The sequence below is a fragment of the Hyaena hyaena genome, unplaced genomic scaffold, assembly GCF_003009895.1.
Source record: "Hyaena hyaena isolate Hyena2069 unplaced genomic scaffold, ASM300989v1 scaffold_56, whole genome shotgun sequence".
NCBI classification, from domain to species: Eukaryota; Metazoa; Chordata; class Mammalia; order Carnivora; family Hyaenidae; genus Hyaena; species Hyaena hyaena.
In genome coordinates, this window is record NW_024080688.1 from 4,085,759 (window position 1) to 4,108,656 (window position 22,898).

The 22,898-nt window shown below is 49.2% G+C and overlaps 1 protein-coding gene across 2 annotated transcripts in view; it reads left to right on the forward strand.

The window, feature by feature from the left end:
- SRGAP3 (SLIT-ROBO Rho GTPase activating protein 3) overlaps positions 1–22,898 on the forward strand; it is a 263,789-nt gene that overhangs the window by 108,922 nt on the left and 131,969 nt on the right. For both annotated transcript variants that reach the window (XM_039231356.1, XM_039231357.1), the window contains exon 2: positions 15,349–15,541. In XM_039231356.1, the coding sequence (XP_039087287.1) occupies positions 15,349–15,541 (193 nt within the window). The remainder of the gene's footprint in view (positions 1–15,348; positions 15,542–22,898) is intronic.

Sequence of the window (22,898 nt, forward strand, 5' to 3'; positions counted from 1 at the left end):
ATGTTTGAGTCTGAAATAGCCTGACCAGATCACAGCATGTATATATGCCAGCATTTTCTGCGCTCAGGTTTGGAAACTCTTATTAAGCCATTAGGCAGCTATAATGATTTTTTCTGAGCCTTTTCCTAGAAGTTCGCTGAACTTAGCATTTGAGCAGGTACTTGATCCTTTTTCTTATGTTTTGCTGCACTTCGCCTATCCTCAGGGACATGTAGGGTCTCCTCAAGAGTTGCTCTTGAAGGTTCACTGACGGGCGACAAGAATTGATAGCAGTGATTGTAAGGACTTGCTTGACATGCACTGTAAAAATGAAACTCCTTCAAATAACCAGGCCCCACTCACGGACCTCCTTGAAAATTTAATCTCTGCCCCTGTTTTGGAATGGACAAAGATTCCCTTGGAAAACCTTTGCAGAGTTTACGAGTTTATGAAGGTTAAAAAGAAAATGTGTGTGTGTGTGTGCGCACGCGCATGTGTGCTCCGCCCCCCCCCCGCCCCCCCCCCCCCACTCACAGGCCCGAAATCAGACCCTTCTTGTTTCCCCTTCTCTCCTTTACAAAAATCAATCGGCAAGAATTTGCTTGCCAGGATGAAGTAATGGGTAATAATTCACGTGGCTTTCAGAAACATAAATCATTCAGCCTGATGTAGTGCCTTTCTGTGCCGTGGCCAGCCTTCGTGAGCAGTAGCTGCAACGTGCATAAGATATTTGGGCTTTACTGTGGCCTTGGATATGCTTCCATGTGGCATTCTCATCAGGAGGTCAGGGAAATTCGTCCTGCATCCATTACTGTCAGGTGAATGCACACATGGCCGGAGGCACCTTCTCAGTGAAGATTAGCAGCTCTTGCCTGGCCTGGTCGTTTCAGCACGGGGTAATGGGGGTCAGGGTGGGGACAGCTGTGGCAGAGTGGGGACCGCCTTGCTCTGGGTTTGAATCTAGCAGGGCTGGCACTGGCTAAAGTGATGTTTTCTGGGAAGGTTTTCCAGGGTCACAAGCTGGAAGTTGACGGATTTTTGTTTAGTGGGTACAGCAGTAGCTTTAAAGAGTGAATTTGAATACATTTGGTCGGATCTTGCTCTCTGTCTTGTTTTACACTGGGTTTTACATTTCTGTTTTACAGGAATCCCATTTCTGTTACTCAGCTAACAACCCCTGGGGGTATTTAAGGTTGTCACTCCTAGAGGAGATGTCACCCTACGAGATCCAACCTTGGCCTTCTCAGGCCAGGCTAACCGATATGGAGTATTTTCAAAAATGTACGGTTTCCCCCCATATTCGAGGTGTATTACCTATCATGTGGAACATTGAAAGCATATAGAAAAAGTGCAGTGATTAGTATAGGGGTTGGCAGCACACTGGCCAAATACAGCCCGTCACCTCTTTTTGTACATAAAGTTTTATTGAAACACAGCCATGTGCATTCATCGCATACTATCTGTGACGTGCCTGCTCTTGTGTTACGAGGGCAGAGCTGAGTAGTTGCAGCAGAGATTGGAGGGCCTGCAAAGCGTAAAATATGAACTATCTAGCCCCTTACAAAAACGTTTGCCAAGCCAAGGCGCTCAGTAACTATTTACTGGAGAAGTGAAAATATCTGTGATCCCACCACCTAGATAGAGGTAACCACAATGAAGATTTTGGTGTATGATATTTAGTCTTTTCTCTGGGCATAAATAGCTGAAATTACATTTTAGGAGGGCTAACCTAGACATCCTAGTTTTGTCACCCACCTTTGTCATTGCACTATACATTACGGGCATTTTTCAAGGTCATTATCATCATACAGCATGGTTTCTAAAGCCATGGGAGTTGCATGGATGTGCCAGGATACTTACCCAGATCCCTGCTGCTGGATTATGTTGTGTCCACATTCTCACTTTTACAAACAATGCTGTATAAATATCTCTGCACATACAGTTTTTGTGTGTTTGCCTCTGGTCCTAGAAGGGCAGTTAGGCCATCTCCTATTGCTAAATGTTTCTTCACCTCGGTATGGCCTGTCCTCCCAATGCATTGGGAGGTCCCTGAGAGCAGGGATCCTCCTGTGTACGTATGTCCGTCTCCCCTCCCCCAGCCACTAACACACACAGAGCAGGCAGCCAGTAAAGGCTTGTGGGTGGATGACAGGATGCCCGCCTCCCCCTCCTCCCTGCCTGCCCAGATCCCGCAAGTCCTCCCCAGCTCTCCTCCTCCACGAGGCCTCAGCTGACACTCCGGCACCCCCGACCCTGCCTGTTCTGGTCAGCTGACTTGCTGAGGCCACATTCTCTCGTTCTTGAGAGCTTCCAGGGTGGTGGGATGTATATTGTATTAGTTTCCTATGGCTGCTGTGACGAAATACTGCAAGCCTGGTGACTTACAGCAACACTCATTACTTCTCTCACAGTTCTAGAAACCAGAATGCTGCAGTCAGAATTCTGTTTCACTGGCTCAAAAGTAAGATGTTGGCAGAGTCCCGATGCTGCTTCCAGAGACTCTGGGGAAGAACCGTTCCTTGCCTCTTCCTGCTTCTGGCGGCTTCTGGCGGCTTCTGGCATTCCCTGGCTCGCAGCTGCAACACTCCCGTTTCTCCTCTTCTGTTTGTGCCAATCTACCTTCTCTCCCCAAAGGGACACTTCTAATTGCATTTGGGCTCCATCTGGGTAGGCCAGGATAATCTCCTCCATCTCCAGGTCCTTAATCACATCTGCACAGTCCTCTTCTGCCTTTTAAGGTAACATTCACAGGCTCCAGGGACTGGGAGCTGAATATATGTTGGGGATCATTATTCAGCTTACCACATATGTGACTTCATTTGACCGATTAATTGATGTAAAAATATTGTGAGGAACCGACGTGGTGGCAGGTCCTGGTGCCGTGATAGCTGCCTTTCATCACAACAGGGCAGAAGGGACTTATGTGTGACGAACTATAGTCAAGGTAGCTGAGCGCTGGCCAAGGAGCTGGGAGATCCGGGTTCTGGCTCCACCCTGAATGAAGCTCTCCATTCTTTGACTCCTCTGTGAATTAAGGGGGTTGGAGCAACCACCGTCTTCTGAAAGTGAGGACAAAACACCACTGCTGGTATAGATGGAGGATGATTTTAGGTGGTTCTCAGAGACAAAACTAAATAGCAATGACTCACAGACTCTTTTTAATTCTCTTTCAACCCTTCCTATTACCTTAAAGAGAAAGTCTCCGTTAGGTGCTCACATGCCTTTAACACTTCCTTGCATACTTGTCAGACTCCTTTTATGACAAAGAAAGCAGGTCCCAGACAACAGAGTCTGGGTCGAATTTACTATTATTTTGTGTCCATTGTTTTTAGTTTTACAGTTGCCTTCCATTAATGGTGAGTGATTCAAGTTTTTCTGTTGATGCTACTATAAAATATCCCATGTAAAAAAGCGAGGTGATTTAAAGAAATACATTAAATAATTACAGGATGGAGGTTTTTTAGAGAAGACGCATTGTGAACATGGCTCTGAAGTCTGGGAAACACTCAGATGTTTCCAGGCTGGCGCCCAGCTCTCCGACTTTTATTTCAGTTCTAGAAGCAGGGCAGGATTGAAAACAAAAAGAAGCATCTTCAGTCAGAGGACGCAGCTGGAAATTCAGCATTAATGAATCCTGATTTCTTCCCATTTAAATGCATCTGATCCTTCAGGGACCATTGGGCAGCAAAGCCGTGAATATTAATCTCGTGTTGAAATTGATCACGGCCCACTTTAACTCAGAGCTTCTGGTCGGAGGATGCGTGGCTGTATTGCGACCGTGCTTTGCATTTTGCTGAACATCTGGAAGGCAGGGAGGCAACTTCTGTCTGACTTCTTTTCGAGGTGGAATGGCTGTTAGACATGACACAGATGCTGTGGGGAGACCTTCCCCCCCACCTACTCTCCTCTACCACTTTCTGATTGAGGGAAGTGGCTTAGTAATCCAGGTAAAGGTGCTCAGGGGGCTTCGGAGCTTGGTCTCTGCCTTGGGACCACAGTGGGAAGTGGGACTCCCCTGTTTCCCGTCTCTTCAGCCATGGATGTATATCCAGTGCTAATTCCCTAACGTGTTTGGGGACCGTATTGTTTCTTCTTACTTAGAGGAAGGTTTTCCCACAGCATCACCATCGCCGTTATTAAGTAACTGTTAGTTTTTGCACAACCTCACTCATGTACTGTGCTTCCTTTCTGGGGGAGGGGGCGGTGCCGGCAAGAGGAGGGGGAAATGCCAATCATTTCACCCAGCTCATGTGTTCCCTCACCATCCAAGAAAGCTGGAAGCAGATGTGCTTCGCTTCCAAGAAGCCTCAGGAGTTGGTGTGCTTTGATTGTCTGTGCTAAGCCTGGCGTTCGCTATTCTGAGGAATAGTAGATGGCTGGAGACAGAGTTTCTCGGCTGGCTTGGTATAGACTGGATGGCAAGTGCTCGGGAAACATCTCTGGCAAATGGTACAGATTTGGAACCAAAAGACTCCTTAATGTCTCGGTGAACTTGGGCAGGTCACTTCTCCTCTCTGTGCCTTAGTATTCTCCTCTGCAAAATCAGGTAACAGTAGTAGCACCTCCTAAGGCTGCCGCATGATATTCACTCCTTTGCCTGTATCAGGAGACAATTCATAGAAAACACTCGGCACAATAATCATTTACTGTTATTCTCTCCATTTTGCAGATGGTAAAGCCACGGCCCAGAGAGGTTACTGACTTGCTGAAGGTCACACAGCTAGCAAGCTTCAAGGCCAGTCTCTGAACTTAGCAAGTCCGATACCAGATCCAGGTCTTGGCGTTGCATCACCCAGCCGCCCATTGATTTGGGGCCGAGGTGGTGAAAAGATTTGAGGAATAGCTCTGATATGGGGCTGATCTGCTCTGATTGGTGGGGACAGAGCTAGACTGGCCAGCGACTGGCAGGGCTAGATGGGACCAACTTTGAGTCCTGTGGTTCAGGCAGGTCCTTTCCCTGCCCCTGGGCCTCACTTTTCTCGTTTATGGCATGATACCCACCCCCTCCCTGCCGCCCTCTTCTGTGGTCGGAAGCCGTGATGGATATGAATGGGCTTGGTTGGGTTAATACAGGACAGACTGATGTCATGGGTAGGGGTCCTTGGCCCAGTGCCTGGAACTGGTTCATGTCTGCAGAGAAGGTGCAGTGAGGAGCTTGCTCCCCGTCACTGACCCAGCCGCAGCACACACCGAGAGGGTGGCATGCAGGGGAACGTCCCGCCCCCCCCCCCCCCACCGTGGTTGCTGGGGAAACGGCGCTGGTGGCTGGGGCTGGCTGAGCAGCTGGTGCCCTCCGGCATGGCGTGGTGCAGAGCCTCGGTACCCTTTGGGGGCCTCAGGCACCTAGGACAAGCCATTCCTTCACAAATGGGAGGCTAGGAGAAGGGTGGGGGTGCAGAGCCCGCACGCGGGCCGAAGGAGCCTTCTGTGCAGGGCCCGGGGAAGGGAAGAAACATGGGTCTAGGCTTTCAGGGAGGGCGGAAAGAGGAGGGAACCACGCTGAGGGGCCCCAAGGATGGTGGCCAGTAATAGAATACAAACTGCTTGGTGGGCTTGTGTTTGGAGGGTGTGCGATGCGCCTTGGGGAGCACCTAGCTCAATGCCCCGTGTGCCCCATGCTCAGTCTACATGGCTACTGTAGCAGTGGCCTGCCATTTTGGCTTGTCTCCTCTGCACCAGGCATTGTGCCGGGCACTTCACATGCATACCGTCTCTCTTTTGACAAACCTGAGAGGAAGGTATTATTATTCCCCATTTTATAGGTGAGAAAACAGGGAGTTGAACTGACTTCTACGAGGTGGAGCAAACCAAGCTTCTGCCCAGGCTGGCTGCCCCCGAAGCCTGTGAACATATGCCCTTCCCTTGTCCCCAAAGCCTGTGAGCATGTGCCACCTCTCTGTGGAGGCTGTTTGCCTGGGGTCTCCTAGGTGCCTGGCACATTACGCACGTTTCTAGTCTGATCCTTGCCGTAAGCCTGCGGGATGAGCATGGTTACCTGCCTTTCACAAATGGGAACACAGCTCAGAGAAGATCACATGCCTGCCCAGGACCTCCAAATGCATACCTGCCAGAGACAATATTCTGCCTTGTGACAGCCGCTGGAGTCCAGGCTCTGTTGATCTGTCCACTCCTCTGCTACACCACCTCCTTCCCCTAAGGCTGCAGTTGGATGGCAGTGGGCTCCTTCAGCATGCTGGCTGTTGGGCTGGCCGCAGAAAACAATATTAATAAATGATGATTGTAGCTAATGAGAGCTTTTATGAAGCCTCTAATACAGTGCTATCCAACAGAAGTTTCTGCAGTGCTGTAAATATTCTGCTCTATCTGATACGGTAGCCACTAGCCACATGTGCTTTTGAGAACTTGAAATGTGGCGAGTGCAACTGAGAAATGAATTTTTTATTTTAATTAAATTTAAATGGCCACATATGTCTAGTGGCCACTGTGTTGGACAGTGCAGTGCTAAAACAGATGAAGCACTGAACTAAGAGCTTTCTTGAATGACCACCTATTGTCCTTACAACAATACCAGATAGATCATTATCATCCCCATTTTACAGAGGACATGGAGTCTCAGGGAAATGAAACCAACACGCCCAAGTTCATTTGGCTAACTGTGTAGCAGGGCTAGGATTTGAATCTGCTGGGCAGGTAAACCCCAGAGCCTGCTACATTGTGCTATCAAGTTGATGTTTCCCTCCACCACCGGAGGGCTTGAGGTCAAGGTCAGGATGCACTGGGTTGGATACAGTGACAGCCAGGACCAGTGAGAATGGCAACAGGGTGACAGATGGAGTGCGGGATGGAGGCAGGAGGTGGAGCCAGACACGACCCCTGAAAGGGTAGACGCTGGATCCCCCAGGGAAAGCACCTTGGCCTGGAGACCGGGCGATCTTGGTTCCCGTCTGCCTCTTACTCTGGATTGGAGCCCTGGCTCTGCCAATTTCTGAGTGACCCCCGGGGCAAATCACTCCTCCTCCTTGAGTCTCAGTTGCTTCATCTGTGAAGTAGGAATGATAATAGCTCCAGCCTCATAGGACGGGGCAATAATGAGGCGGGATTGTGCGTAGACGTGATGAGGCACTGTCAGCTGTACATAACGTACAGGTCATCTCCTTGTTAGCCCCTGAAACTGTACCAGGAAGGGTGTGCCCGGCTGCCTCTGTGGAGCAGGAGGGGGTGGCAAATGCTAACTTGATCCTGATTTTCAGGACCCCGTGAAAGTGGGGCCTCATCATCCCAGGAGGTGTCATTTACCCAGTTCTCAGGACAGGATCCAAGGATTAGGATTGGGTGGGGCCTGGGAAACTGGATATAGAGTTGCTCTTAGGGTCACATTATGGTCCTTGTTTCTAACCCATCTGCAGGCTGGGGGCAGAGGCCTCTGGGGACAAGTTATTTGGCATTCCTAACTGGTCAGACCTGTTAACCAAAGCTGCAGGCTTTGTATCAAGTTACTGACTTTGTCTGCCTTCCTTTTTTCCCTCTTTTTTATTGTGGAAAGTTTCGAACATTCCCAAAGTAGAGAGAATAAATAACAAGCCTCTTCCTCATATCCGTCATCACGGCTAAACTTCATCAATGACAAGGCCAGTCTTGTGTTACTTACAAACCTGCCACTCCCCAGCCCACCACCCAAGGTTATTTTGAAGCAAATCTCAACATATCTGTTTTTTAAATAGGCCCTATGACCCACTCGGAGATTTCTGGTAGAGGAACAAATTGGTACAACTTCAGAGGAAGGCACTTTAGCAGTCTCAAAATACTAATGCAAAATAGGAATGCGAATTCCTTTTGATCCTCTACTTCACATGAGGAATTCGTCACGCAGACGATATACCTGCACATGTGCAAAACAAAGCTTGTGTATGGTTATTCATCCCGGCATCGTTGATGATTATAGTAAAGGCTTACAAACAACCTAAAGGTCCAGAAAAGGGGGCTGGCTAAAACATTAAAAATTTTTTACTGTGGAAGTCTGTATGTAGTACTGTAAAACGGAATGAGGAAGTTCTTTATAAAATTATATGGACTGGGGGCTGCTGGGTGGCTCAGTCTGTTAAGTGTCAGACTTTGGCTCAGGTCATGTTCTCACGATTCGTGGGTTCAGGGCCTGCATTGGGCTCGGTGCTGACAGCTCAGAGCCTGGAGCCTGCTTCGGATTCTGTCTCCCTCTCTCTCTGTCCCTCCTCTGCTCACGCTATGTCTCTGTCTCTCTCAAAAATAAACATAAAAAAATTAAAAAAAGATAAAATGATCTCCCCAGTGTGGTTTTTTTTTTTTTTTGATGTTTATTTATTTATTTTGAGGGGGGAAGGAGGGGCAGAGATAGAAGAGAGAGAGAATTCTAAGCAGGCTTCCGTCTGACAGCTTAAATCAAGAGACAGATGCTTAACCAGTCACCCAGGTGCCCCTCCCCAATGTATTCTGAAAATAAAAAGGTAAGGTACAGGACACTGTGAGTGATATGCTATTATGTGTGTAAAAACGGAAAATAATATATTTGAAATATGCCATTATTTCTAGAAGGATGCACATGAACCTAGTCACTTGTTTGCATTTTTAGAGGGGGACTAGGTGGCTGGTGGGCAGGGGTGGGGGAGAGTTGTTTTTTTTTAAGTTTATTTATTTACTCTGAGGGGGGGAGAGCTGGGGAAGTGGAGAGAGAGAGAGAGAGAGAGAGAGAGAGAGAGAGAGAGAATCCCAAGCATGCTCCACACTCCCAGCGTGGGGCCCAGTGCAAGGGGCTCGATCTCATGAACTGTGAGATCATTACCTGAGCCAAAATCTAGAGTCAATGCTTAACTGACTGAGCCACCCAGGCCCCCCCACGATTTTTTTCTTTATATACCCTTTCTACCTTTTGAATTTTGTACTAATTTTTTAAATTCCTGTATTTCCTGTATAAAACTAGAACTCCTTTTCTCCCCCTGTAAACCTAAGACTGCTCTTAAATATAGTCTATTAATTAACAAAAAAGGTTTTTCTCCAAGCGAGTTGGAAAATTTATTTGGCTTGCACAATGCATTCATAATCCCCCCAAACTGGTATCTATCAAGATGTCTTTCAGTAGGTCAATGAATAAACAAACTGTGAATATTATTCCATACAATGCAATATTATTTAGTGATAAAAAAAAAATGAACCTTCAAACCATAAAAAGACATGGAGGAACTTCAAATGCTTAATGCTTAAAAAGCCTATATAATGTATGATTTCAAGTATATGACTTTCTGGAAAAGGCAAAATTAGAGAGAGAGTAAAAAGCTGAGTCGTTTCCAGGGATTGCAGAGAGGAGGGAGAGACGATTAGGTGGAACACGGGGGAGTTAAGAATACTGTGTATAATAGCAACATGACAGCCACACGACACTATGTATTTGTGGAAACTTGTGCGATGTAAAACACAGCGAGCCCTAATGTAAACTATGGACTTCAGGTAATAGTAACATATTAGTTGGGGCGCCTGGGTGGCTCAGTCAGTTAAGCATCTGACTTCGGCTCAGGTCATGATCCCACGGTTCGTGGGTTCGTGGGTTGGAGCCCCGCATCTGGCTCTGTGCTGACAACTCAGAGCCTGGCGCCTGCTTCAGATTCTGGGTCTCCCTCTCTCTCTGCCCCTCCCCCACTCATGCTGTGTCTCTCTCTGTCTCAGTAAGAAATAAACATTTAAAAAAAAAAGTAACATATTAGTTTTGCCCATCGACTTGTAACAAATGGACCATGCGAATGCAAGATGTTGACAGTGGAAGAAACCGTTCAGTGGCCTGAGAGGGAGTACATGGGAACTCCCTGCACTTTCTGGTTAATTTGTCTGTAAACCTAAAGCTTCTCTAAAAAACAATCTATTAATTAAAAAAAATAGAATTTCTAGTTACCTTGAACCTGAAGAAGATCTGTTGCCTCTGTTTGTGAGGTGTGTTTTTTTTTCTTTTAATTTTTTTAAATGTTTTATTTCTGAGAGAGAGAGAGAGAGAGAGAGAGAGAGATAGTGTGAGCAGGGGAGGGTCAGAGAGAGGAAGATACAGAATCTGAAGCAGCTCCAGGCTCTGAGCTGTCTTGTCAGCACAGAGCCCGACGCGGGGCTCGAACCCATGAACCGTGAGATCATGACCTGAGTCGAAGTCGGACGCTTAACCGACTGGGCCCCCCAGGCGCCCCTGTGAGGTGTGTTTTTGAGAGGGATGGGGAGGGTGAGGGTACTAGTTCACCTGCAAGGCAGGTCATTGTCCTGAGTGCTGCCGTGGGTGGTGACGTTGGCACAGGTCAGTGGCCTTTGGTGGTACCGTTTTTATGGGCAATGGATAGGCCGGCTGTAGATTCCTGGGCTTTGAGTGTCAGAGGAGTTTGGTTTTGACCCTATTAGCCACAGGGAGCCATGGAGAATTTTATCAGGAGAGTGACCCAGGAGAGCTGTGCTTCAGGAGACTGGGGTGTCAGAATTAGCTCTGCCCCTTCCTTGGGCCTCAGGCCTCTCTCTGTAAAATCAGGAGGCTGCTCTAGGTGATTGGAGAGGGCCGTTCCAAGGTTCTGAGCGCAGAGAGCCTTTCCAACCCCCTGCCCTTCCCTGCCCCACCCGCTTTTCATTTTTCTGCCACTCAGTGCTGTGCTGTGGCTGGAACTGCCCCCTGGGGGGAGCGTCTGCTGAATGGAGTCTGAGCCTTGGGAGCAATTCTGTTTTATTTTATTTTTGTCGCTCCTTTGAAATCTTGAAATCTTCAAGGAGAAAACCGAAATCTGTGCCAGCTCCAAGGAGGAGCAACTTGGAAAGGAGTTAGAAATAACGAGATGGGTAATCAAATCCTTTCAGGGTTCCAGAGAGAGCACGGGCAAGCTGCAGTCTGAGATCCGGCCAGGACTGTTTCCTGCTAGAAAGATTTGACTCTGAGCTGTCCAAGCTGCTGGAAGGTTCTATGCACGACCCAGCCTGGAGGCTCCAGCTGATGGTAGGAATTGGGGGAGATTCTCTGTTCCTTCCAAATCCTCTTCTGTCATCACAGTGTGATTTATGAGTTTCTCCTCTGAAATATGAGAACGTTGGCTCCTGATCATGCCCCGTAATGGAGGAAAGCAGTGGCTACAGCATTTCTGATTAATAATACTCTTTAGACCACCATCCTGTTACAAATAGGATACAAGAGGTTGAAGACAGATGGATTAAAATGTTTTTTTTTAAAAAATAACATGGTCTCAGTCTAGTTAGATATCTGGAGGGTCATTGCTCCCTTCTGAGGGATCTGGGATTGATTCCTAGATTAATTGCAACATACCAGCTGTTATGAACAGAGGCTGCTTACCTCCGAGCCTCTACCTCCTCCTCTCTAGGGGCGGGGGGCGGGGGGGGGGAAATGTGGGGAAGGATCACTAGTAGCACCTGCCTTATAGGGAAGCTGTACAGATCATGTGAGATAAATACGTAAAGAAGTCAGCACTAGGCCTGCAAGAAATGACAGGCTCTGTAAGTGCTAGTGATTATTATTAAGATTATTTTTGAGTCCCAAATAGTATATAGTCTGAAAGTAATTTGAAAAATATTTGGGAAGCATCTTTATAACTGTGTGTCGACATGGCAGGGCTTGCCCTTTGGGGAGTCTTGGCTTCTCCATCCAATGTTACAAGTAGGCCGTGTCATAGGTGCACCTGTGTGCCTTGTTACAGTTCAGGGAACAAAATGTGACCTTGGACAAGTTCCTGAGTGTAGTTTATACAGAGCCATGGTTTCTTCCTCTATAAAAATGGATAGTGATGGTGTGATGGTGTGTGTGTGATGGTGTGTGTGTGATGGTGTGTGTGTGATGGTGTGTGTGTGATGGTGTGTGTGTGTGTGTGTGTGTGGTGTGTGGTGTCTGTGTGGTATATAGGTGTGTGTATATGCGTGTGTGTGGTGTGCTGTGTGGTGTGTGTGTGTATGTTTGTGTCGAGTGAGACTCCTGTGATCACAATGCTTAATGTCCTTGGGCAAAAGCACTTGGTAAAGATAAATAGTAATTTTCTATACAGATATTTCTCCTGATGATCTATTATGTGCGGGGAAAGTCCACCACCTTCAGACCTTAAATTTCATTTGAGGAGCTAAGGCGGATATGACACATGCACCGAAAGAATGAAAACAGCAGCAGGAGACAGAAACAAACCGGAAGTGACCGTGTGAGTTCAGAGTAGGGCCAAGACGGACAAGCAGTCCGGGACTCCCTGGGAGGAGCCGACCTTGACACCGGCCCTCGGGCTTGGTTTAAGCTCTTTTGCTTGCCTGCCCTCCAAGTGAACTTGGTGGGGGAAACTCTCTTGCCTCACACATCTTAACTTGACATCTGAAAAATTTCATTTTAACTTTAAGTAGTTACAAAGGATCTCGTGTGTGCCATATTGTAAATATTGACCTTGTAGAATAAAGTGACACTAGTCTCTTACATGCGTCAAATGGAAACTAACGTAGCATTTTTAATCTGGCCTCTTTATCGCAGGATCACGATACCAGTGTACCTGCCACCCAAATCGAGGTGTAGTTCTTCTCCAGTGTTCTAGAAGGTACCCTTTTGCTTCCTGCCAGTCAGTATCTCTCCAGCAGTGACCATTTCTCTGATCTCTGTCGCCATAAGCTAGTTTTGCATGATCTCATTTGTTCTGGCTTCTTTCAATCAACGTCAGGTTTGGGAGATTCAAGCATGTCTCTGCAGGTAGCGTAAGTTCATCTTTTCCATTGTTGGATAGTATTCTATTGAAATCTCAATAAAAAAAGAAGGTCTTGTCTACCCTTAATGGACATTTTGGGTTGTTTGTATTATTTGGCCAGAAAGCTACTATAAGTATTATTCTATGTATTTTTTTGGTGGACATAAACTATGGATTTGTTTTGGGTATGTAGTCATGAGGGAACTGCCAGGTCATGGGATAAATACCATAATGCATTGGTATCCACCACTGTCCATCAAAAATTACCCAGATAAGTCACGAATTTTATATTGCACTTTACTTTTTTAAACTCATAATTCCCTTCTATTTCTCCAGCAGAATTTTATCTTAATGTATTTTTATACTTGAAATTCTTTTATTGATTACTCTCTCATATTTCTTTTTTAAAATGTTCATTTATTTTTGAGAAAGAGTGTGAGGGAGGGTCAGAGACAGAGGGAGACACAGAACCTGAAGGAGGCTCCAGGCTCTGAGGGGTCAGCACAGAGCCTGATGTGGGATTCAAACTCAAGAACCACAAGCTCATGGCCTGGGCCAAAGTCAGATGCTCAGCCGACTGAGCCACACTCAGGCGCCCCTCTATCATACTTCTTTTGATCCAGAACATGTATATAAATTGAAATGGACATTTAAAATGTTTCCTTTGCCCATAAAAGCTCTAAGTATCTATCTTTTGGATTAATTTACCAATTTAGTGATCACATATACAGTTCATCAAAATAATAGCAATATTTTACACATTTGATAAATAATGACGAAACATAAATAAAAAGTACTGTAGTGTGGGAAATGCTTCTCATAAGGAGATGGATGGGATGGTGGATGGCAGTGCTTCTCATACTCTGAGGGACATTAGGACTGCCTGGGGATCTTGCTGAAATGCAGATTCTGAATCAGAAGTTCTGCATTGGGGTCTGAGATTCTGCTTTTCTAATAAGCCCCCTGGTGATGCTCATGTTGCTGGTCCACAGACCACACTTTGAGGAGCAAGCGTTCATGATCCGAAAGGAAGATCTGCAAACACCAGCATGCTCAATTGTCCATTTTGGGGGGCACCCAGGTATCTTGACACCTGGGGACACTGCACCATAGTCAGATTATAGATGGACGAAGAAGTTGGTCTTTCTTCTTCTTTTTTTTTTTAATGTTTTTATTTATTTCTAGGAGAGAGAGAGAGAGACAGTGTGAGCAGGGGAGGATCAGAGAGAGAGGGAGTCACAGACTGAAACAGGCTCCAGGCTCTGAGCTGGCAGTCAGCACAGAGCCTGACGCGGGGCTCGAACCCACGAACCGCGAGATCATGACCTAAGCGAAAGTCGGACGCTCAACCAACTAAGCCACCCAGGCGTCCCCGGAGTTGGTCTTTCTTCTGCAAAGCAGGTGTGAAGAGGGAGGTGGGGAAGGAGAGCAGGTATGTCACCTAGACTGAGACACATTCTCAGGCAGAGCCGGGAAGAGTGGGGAGATGGAAACAGGATTTCCAGCTGATTCCTTGTACTTTTCCTGCCTGCATACCCCCTGGGGGAAGCCTTTGTCGACCCCGCATAGGGCTGTCCCCATGAAGACCACTTCCCTGAAGGATGCTGACATGGTGTTGGCCATCATTTCAGACAGGGTGTCCATTTACACAGGTGGGATTGGACCTTTCAAGGACTAGTTTGAATGGTTTCAAGAGTCTGTTGGGGGTAAACTCTGAGAAGTTAAGTTTGTGTCTGGGTGGCCGGTGGCCTTGAATTGGAGTTGGGCTTATGCTCAGGCAGAAGGGGGCTGTGGGGGGTTTTGAACAAGGAGTTTGTGTGAGCAGAGCGTGGGGAGGCAGGTGTTGAGCAGCTTGTGGGATGGCCGCGAAGGAGTTAAGGCAGAGGGACAGCAGCAGCGACAACACTACGGGTCTGAAGATGAGGTTGGCTGTAGTTACTGGGATTTGGCTGTGACTTTTATCTCCACCTCCCAGCTTTTGAACTTTTGCCCTGGTTGCACGGATCTGGTCTGCTGTCAGTATTTCCTGGAGCCTGGGTGACATTCCTCTAGGGGTACTTGAGATGTTTATGCGTGGACCTCCAGGTGATATAAAGTGGAACACAGATGTGGCCTTAAGTAACACTGAAACCCAAGAGCCCCCACCCCCATCCCATACCCTTCTCAGCCTCTCTCAGTCCGACTGCATCTGGGGAAAGCTTTTAGCGACTTGCATGCTCCCATTTTCCTTTTTTGATAGAGAGCAGGCAGCTTGGGCTCAGGGCCTTTGGTGAGCAGCAGTCTCTAGATAGAATTCTACAAAATTTTTGTTTTCGTTTAAATCATTTTCCGTGCACCAGGATGGCATGCGGTCCTAGCTTTTTCCCTTTAGCTCCGTGACACAAAACCGTTCACTCCAAGTAAGTTCATTTCAGGAAGAAAAGTGAGCCAATTTACTAGATCATATGGAAGAAACAATAATGCTGGCGGCTTGTGGGTATGGCAGAAAGCATGGTGGTGACATGCAGGGATTCACCTCTGGGAAGCGTCGGGTTAGACCACGTGACCGGAACCGGCACGTGCCAAATCCTCGTGCGGGGGCCTGCAGGCTGGGGTCCGGGTCGGGGGAGGGCGGTGGGGGAGGGGGGCTGCGGGAACTGCCCGGCGGGTGGCCGGAGCAGCCCCGCCTAACGCCGCGCGCCTTGCCTCTTGCCCGCAGAGATCCGCACGCAGCTGGTGGAGCAGTTCAAGTGCCTGGAGCAGCAGTCGGAGTCGCGGCTGCAGTTGCTCCAGGACCTCCAGGAGTTCTTCCGCCGCAAAGCCGAGATCGAGCTCGAGTACTCCCGCAGCCTGGAGAAGCTGGCCGAGCGCTTCTCCTCCAAGATCCGCAGCTCCCGGGAGCACCAGTTCAAGTGAGCGGGGCCGGGGGGAGGCAGCAAAGCCGGAAGGCGGCCAGGATTCTTGAGAGGCAGACGGTGTGCTTTTAAGGCCCTGGGGTCTCAGGTTACCCACCTCTCTGTGCCTGACATCCTTCGGGGGACGATATTTGTTTCCCACGCAGGAGGATGCCGTAGGGAATAAACGAGAAACACAGGAACAGCGCTTAGCGCAGACAGCAAATGTGTACCCTTGTCCCACCAAGCGACTCATGAGTTGCTTGCATGAGTCTTTATTTGGGCCAACGTGACATCCCCCGTCCTTTGAGGACATCCTGACCCTACCCAGTTCTCTTTCATCTGGGGGTCAGCCGGCCCACTCCCCCATTCCTTCAGCACAGAGGCCTCAGGATCGCTTCCCGGTGGAGCTGATGCTCCACGCACCCTCTGCCCCGCTCCTCTGGAGGAGCCGTGCCCTGGCTCCGTCTCTGCCTTGCTTACTTACGATACGCAGGCTCCCGGGTCCTGATTTCTCGCTCTCCAAACTTCGGGGTTGTGAGCTGGGATCTGCTCAGGCACTGACGTGGCCGGCTGCGTCCAGAACCCGCGCGGGGCCAGCCGCTCAGGGCAGGTAGAAGGTTCACTCCGCAGGGCGATGCTCTGCGACCCTCCCTCCAGCTGCCTCGCTCCCGGACCTCCTCTTCCTCCCGTGCTGTGTGTCCAGCCAGCTGCCCTCAACCGCAGGGCATCCTCAACTTGCATCAACGCCTCCCATCCCCCACCCTGCGCCCCCCTGCTCCTTCCTCTGGGTTCCATCCTGTTCTTCTCTCTACATTAAAAAAAACTGTGGTAAAACGTACGTAATATGAAACCAGCCACCTTAACCATTTTTAAATGTACGGTTATGTAGCATTTAGGATACTCCTTCCCGCCATTGGGCATCTGTCACCACCATGCAAACCCCGTAAATGCTTTTCATTTTGCAAAACAGAAACTCTGTACCCATCAAACACTAACTCCCCATTTCCTCTCCCTCCAGCCCCTGGCGACCACCATTCCGCTTTCTGTCTGTATGAATCTCACTGCCGTAAGGACCTCATCTAAGTGGACTCATACAGTAGTTGCCCTTTGGGACTGGCTTCTTTCTCTTAGTATAACCTCTAGGTTCTTCCACGTTGCGGCATGTGCCCTTTTGAAGGCTGAGTAATATTCCACGGTGTGATAGAGCACATCGTGTTTATCCATTCACCTGCCAGGGGACGCTGGCTTACTTCCACCACCTTTCTTTCATGTATGTTTTTGTGTTCTGCTCTGGCCAAGGAGTGCTCTTCCTTTAAACCCTCTTAAACATTTCCCTCGGTCTATGCCACACCATGGCAACACTCACTTTCATGCAGATTGTTTTATCAGAGAGCAACAATTTATGATATCTTTGCGAATACCACTCTCGTGCTTCTGGCCAATCTCTATTCAAACTTAGGCTGCAGGAGGAAGCTTCTATCAGTAACCTCCTCCCAGCCACTCTCTAGGCCCTTTCACACACTAATCTCATTTTTCTGATAGATTTTTTTTTTTTTGAGAAAACGTGCTCCCCGCCTCCCCAAATGATGAAAGTAAAATGCTTTACTTTCAATTGTATACAATTTAGAAAACACAGACAAATAGGAGGAAACAAAGCTACTCGCCCAGGGCTGCCACTTAGAAGCAAACATGGCTCATGTTTTGGTGCCTTCTCTTGCCTGTCGTTTAGTGATGGCAACAGCAATGGCAGTGTATGGAGTGCAGTAACCGAGCCTGCGGTGCCGGGTGGGTGTTGCCGCCCTATCTTAAAGACGAGGACAGTGAAGCTCTGAGAAAAGCAGCTTGTGCAGACATGTCTGTGGACCAGTCATTGCAAAGAGACAGATGTGCACTGTCGTTTTCCTTCTGCCTCCTTGGCCTCAGATAAGAAAGAGCCAGGGTGCAGCCAGAGAACAGCGACAGGATCTGAACGCTCCCCTAAAACCACAGATAACAGACGCACGCATGGAAACCCTTGTCTCAGGGTGAGCTGTCACTGGAGCCATCCAGGGCTGTGTGGTCAGGCTGTAGCCTCAGCTCTTGCCAGTCTCCTCCGTTCCCATTTTCGGCGTGAACATAGGGGAAAGGCGGGGGAGTGGGAGAGCATGGGCAGGGGTCCCCTGTTCCTTCGCGTCGCCTGTAATGAGCTCGGCCGGCCCCTCACGGGTTCATTAAACAGAGGCCACCAAAAGGAACAGGAGCCCCAGCTGGCAGTCGGGCCAAGCAGGCTGCTTGACACACTATGAAAGTCTAATTAGGGTGTCGGTCCAGGCCAGTGCAGCTGGCATGGGCCCTCCGCACGATGCTAATGTGGCTTTTGGAAGCGGGAGTCTCTAAGGGATGCCTGGATTTGCCCTTTGACCCCAGGGCCAACCAGTGCTGACCCCTAGCTGCCCCCCTGGAGCTCAGCGAACAGGATCTGTGCTGTGCTCTGCGTCCTTCGTCCTGCTGTCCGGAGAAGGCTTGTCTTGTTGTCTTTAAGATCCTTCATTTTAGAGTGTCCATCTCACTGGCAGGTAGCCTCTCAGGGCCTTGAGGGAAGGGCCCATACCTTGTTAGTTTATTCCCAGGGTAGTGGGTCCAGTGCCAGACAGAGATGGGGGGTTTGTGAATGAGCGGCAGCAATGAAGGGAGGGCGGAAAGGCTACTCTGGCTGAGAGATTGCGTTTAGAGACGGAACTGTCGTGCCCAAGAGAGGGGATTGATTTGCACGGCAGATGCGTGTCCGAATCGGGATGGGGACCCTCAGTCCATTTGGCTGCTTTAACAAAGCACCGCAGACCGTGGTGGCTTATAAACCCATCTCGCACGGTCCTGGAAGCTGCAAGTCCATCACAGCAATCATTTGATGATCTTTGCTTTCTTTTGTGGTTTATGTTTGATTGTTCATCTCTTTTCCGCTAGACAGGAAGTTCCACTGTGGCAGGAACCGCCTGTCTTGTTTACTGCAATAAATCAGGGCCTGGCACTTGGTAGGTGCTCAGTAAATACCAGCTAAATAAGCAAATCAGCAAATACAGAATGTGATGGGCACACAGAGGAAGCACCAGGTCAGACTCAGGGAAGCTTTCTAGACGAAGTGACCTCTAAACACCGAACCCCGGAGAGTAAGCAGATGGCAGAGTTCAAAGGACATGGCCGCAGGGCCTGGGTGCCCACCTCAACCATACAGACCAGCTGCGGGCCTGCCCCATGCCCTGTGCGTGTCTCTCAAGAGAAGGGACAGTATTTGAGAGCAGGGACTGTGCCCCATGAACCTTTGTGTGTCGGCACCCGGCACAGTCTAAGAAAATGAGAGTCCTCCCTGTCGCAGTATGTGATGGTAGAGACGAGACCAGCGATGCCGTTGTTCTCCCGATGCCCAGCCTGCCCCAGGCGAACCCTCAGAGCTGTCACCTGAGGCTTTCTTTGAATCACGTGCCGCAGGGGGCTCAGCCCCAGTGAGTCCAGCCCTGACGGGATGCCAGCATGGCCGGGTTCTGTAAAAGCCTTCTCAGTGTGCGGACCGCTCATTCTCACTGTGCCTTCACGTCAGCTCTCTGCTGACCCTTCTGAGGACACGAATTCCATTCGTGCGGGCTCTGCCCTAATCCTGATTGTCTGCCACACGTTCTACCTGAGACCATCACACTGGGCGTAGGGTTTCAACATATGACTTTTAAGGGGACATAGACATTCAGTCCCTAACAAGAACTCAGGTCTCTTGATTCTAAGTTCAGTGTTCCCTCATTTGCTTCTTATCTGCCTGGGCAATTGAAAAAAAAATGTATAGCTTCCCAGGAGGTGCAATGATGGAAATAAACGTAACGCAGAGCGTTCTGGTTATGTAGCATGTGTAACAGCAATACTAGGTCCCACATCTTAGTAGCTCATGGTTTAGTGGGTCAGGAGTTTGGACAGGGCGCAGCTGGGTGATTTTTCTACTTTATATGGCACTGACTGGCATCACTGAGTGATATTCAGCTGGTGGCTGGTCTGGCTAGAGGGTCCAAGATGGCGTCACTTAGGAGCTTTGGTGGGGATGGCTGGAAGGCTTCAGACTTCAGGCCCCATAACCCAGGACCCTGAGAGAGCAGTGGGGAGGCCCCATCTTCAGTGCTAGGTCTGGAACTGGCACGGCACCACCTCTAAGCCTGAGCTCAGCTTCAGGGAGATAGGAAATAAAGCCTCCCTCTCATCAGAGGACTGTCAAAGGATTCCCAGCCCTCTTTCATCCTCCACGCTGAACTAGAACAGCAGTCAGGGAAGGTGCCTGGAGGAGGTGGCATTTAAGCAGAGACCTGAGGAATGAATAAGGGCAGCTCTGGGGCAGCATGATCCCATTTCTGGTTTAAAAAAATTTTTTTAATGTTTATTATTATTGAGAGAGAGTGAGAGAGAGCACAAGCAGGGGAGGGTGAGAGAGAGAGGGGGATGCAGATTCTGAGTCAAGGCTCTCAGCTGGCAGAGGCTCCAGGCACAGAGCCCAATGCAGGGCTCGAACTCACAAATTGTGAGAACACGACCTGAGCCGAAGTCGGACACTTAACTGACTGAGCCACCCAGGTGCCCTGCCTGTTTCTGTGTTTGAAAGATGACCCTGGACTGGAGGGATCATGAGTGGAGCAGGGGAGACGGGCAGTGTGGATGGGAGTTTTGCCCTACAGGTGAGTGGTGACGATTGTAGGGATGATGGCGGAGCAGACACAGAGGAGTGGACGGCGCTGGGTAGTCTTTCAGAGGTAGGACTGAGGAAGAGAGGAATCAAGGATGTCTTCCATCTCTGACTTGACGGAAGGACTTGAGAAGAGTGAGGCAGAAGCTACCATCCTGTGCTGAAATCACCTCTGTTCTTATCCATCCCCCTTTTGACAACCAGTGGGCTATGAGCTCAGAGAAGGCAGAAAGAGTGGCTCTTGACCTAGGGTCACTTAGCACCCGCTTTGGCTTGTTGTTGGCACTCGCTACATGTTAGTTGGATGAATGAACGAAGATCGAGTGGTAATTGGAATTGCTCTGGGCTGGGGCTGGTGGGAGGCAGGGAAGGGCCGTCTGTCTTCTGGCTGCCTTAGGAGCTCAGTGGGGCTATTTGGGCAAAGGGTCACCCACGCCTTTGCCTGGTGCCCGGCACAGTGTTGTTGAGGGGACATAGTGTGGGCTTTACGGTGCTCTCCCTGACCGGGTAGTTGGGATGCTAGGGCACCAGTTTACAAAGTGTGCTCCTGACCAGCAGTGTCACGTGGGGACTTGTCAGAAATGCAGAATCTGGGGGGCGCCTGGGTGGCTTAGTCAGTTGGGTGTCCGACTTTTGCTTAGGTCATGATCTCGTGGTTCGTGGGTTCGGGCCCCGCGTCGGGCTCTGTGCTGACTGGCAGCTCAGCCTGGAGCCTGTTTCAGTCTGTGCCTCCCTCTCTCTCTGACCCTCCCCTGCTCACGCTGTCTCTCTCTCTCTCCTAAAAATAAATAAAAACACTAAAAAAAAATTAAAAAAAAAAAAAAAAAGAAATGCAGAATCTGGGGCCTCCTCCAGACCTGCTGAATGAGAAACTCCAGGGGTAGGGCCCAGCAATCTGTATTTTCACAAGCCCCCCAGGGGATTCTGATGCTCATTTATGTCTAAGGGCACCCGCTGTGATGGTTTTCCAGGTGATAAATTATTCACCACTCACTTTTAGGCCATGCTGGCCTTCTAGACCCTTTCTCTTCCCCAGAGTCAGGTCCATAATCCGCTGTCCTTTCCCAGCCAGCCCTGGCCTGAGCTTGGCTTGTCCTTCGCAAAGCCTGGAACTGAGCGCCCTTCCTGAGCAGGAGTGTGGTACGGGTGGCAGCACCCAGGGGGTGCTTAAAACCTGCCTCTGGGGGTACACGGACGTCCTCCAAACAAGTTGAATACTTCTAGGAAGCCAGGGGGTTCCTGGGACAAAGACTTTTCCTCCCTCGGAGGAGGGTTTTCTAAGACACCAATACACTGAGATGTCTAGGGACCAGGGCAAGGTTAGGGCATATGAATGGAGTCAGGAGCAACTACCCGTCCCTTACTCCCTCCTTTTTTTTTTTTCTTTTCTTTTTTTTAATGTTTTTTTATTTATTTCTGAGAGAGAGAGACAGTGTGAGCAGGGGAGGGTCAGAGAGAGAAGGAGACACAGAATCTGAAACAGGCTCCAGGCTCTGAGCTGGCTGTCAGCACAGAGCCCGACGTGGGGCTCGAACCCAGGAACTGTGAGATCATGACCTGAGCCGAAGTCAGACGCTTAACCGACTGAGCCACCCAGGTGCCCCATCCCTTACTCCCTCTTAATGATTCCCGACACCTGTTAGGGTATGGAAGGCTCTGAGAAGTTCTGCAATAAATGAGCCTGTTGATTTCTTTGTGAATGATCACAGAATTCCTCCTCCCCTGTAATTTTGATTAATATTTCACCAAACGAGCACTTCTTGGGACCCAGTTTGAAAAGCCCTGTCCTAGCCCAGCTCCAGGTTTCCATCCGGAATATTAGCGCCACGTGCAAGTAGTGCCCCGTGTGTGAGGTGATGTCGTCTTCTATCCTGACACCTTCACAGTGTTTGATCCCTCTTACCTTCCATGGGCTATACCTGAGAAAAGTGCTTTCTCCAGCCAGCTGCTGGTTGCTGTTATTTGGACAGCTGTGTGTGTGTGTCTTGCGGGAGGTGGGGGGTGGGGGGTGGGTGGGAAGGGTGGGGAGGGAAGCAACAGAGAATTCTGTTCAAATATGTTTAAAATTGGGAAAGTTGGATTTTGGAAAGAACTGGGAGGTGCGTGGCTAGCTAATGAATAATGCCTAACAGCGTGTGCGAAGAAGGTTTGGAGCCTCAGCTGCACGGAGCAGTTGGAAGGGAGGATTCCAGCGAGCAACTAACGTTTTCTCGCAGATGTAATATTTCCCTAAAAAGATGCTAGAATTTAGATTTAGCCTTTCAGGTGAAACCTAAGCAGAGAAGCACTTTTGTAGCAGGTAAATGGAGGCTGTCAGTGGGCTGAGGATTCAGAATGAAAAGGTTTGTTTTGACCGAGGTGGGGATGAAGGGGAAGGTCCTCCAGGCGGGGCCCCTGTCTCCATTGATAGCCACTACTATTACTATGACTAGTATCACACTAGTAATAGCTGTCCAGTAGTACCTCCCAGGGCTGATATTCTCCCAGTACGGTGTGCTAGCCACGCCTCTCCTGATCGCTCGGTGCCGTGCTGTGCAGGCTGTTTAACCCTTGAATACCCATCATATCCACGTTACCGGGTGCCGAGTGTCCCTCTAGATCTTTCGCATGTGTGGCCTCATTTAACTTTCATGGTAAACATTGTGATCGTTGAGGCAGGCACTATCCTGCCTTTCTCAC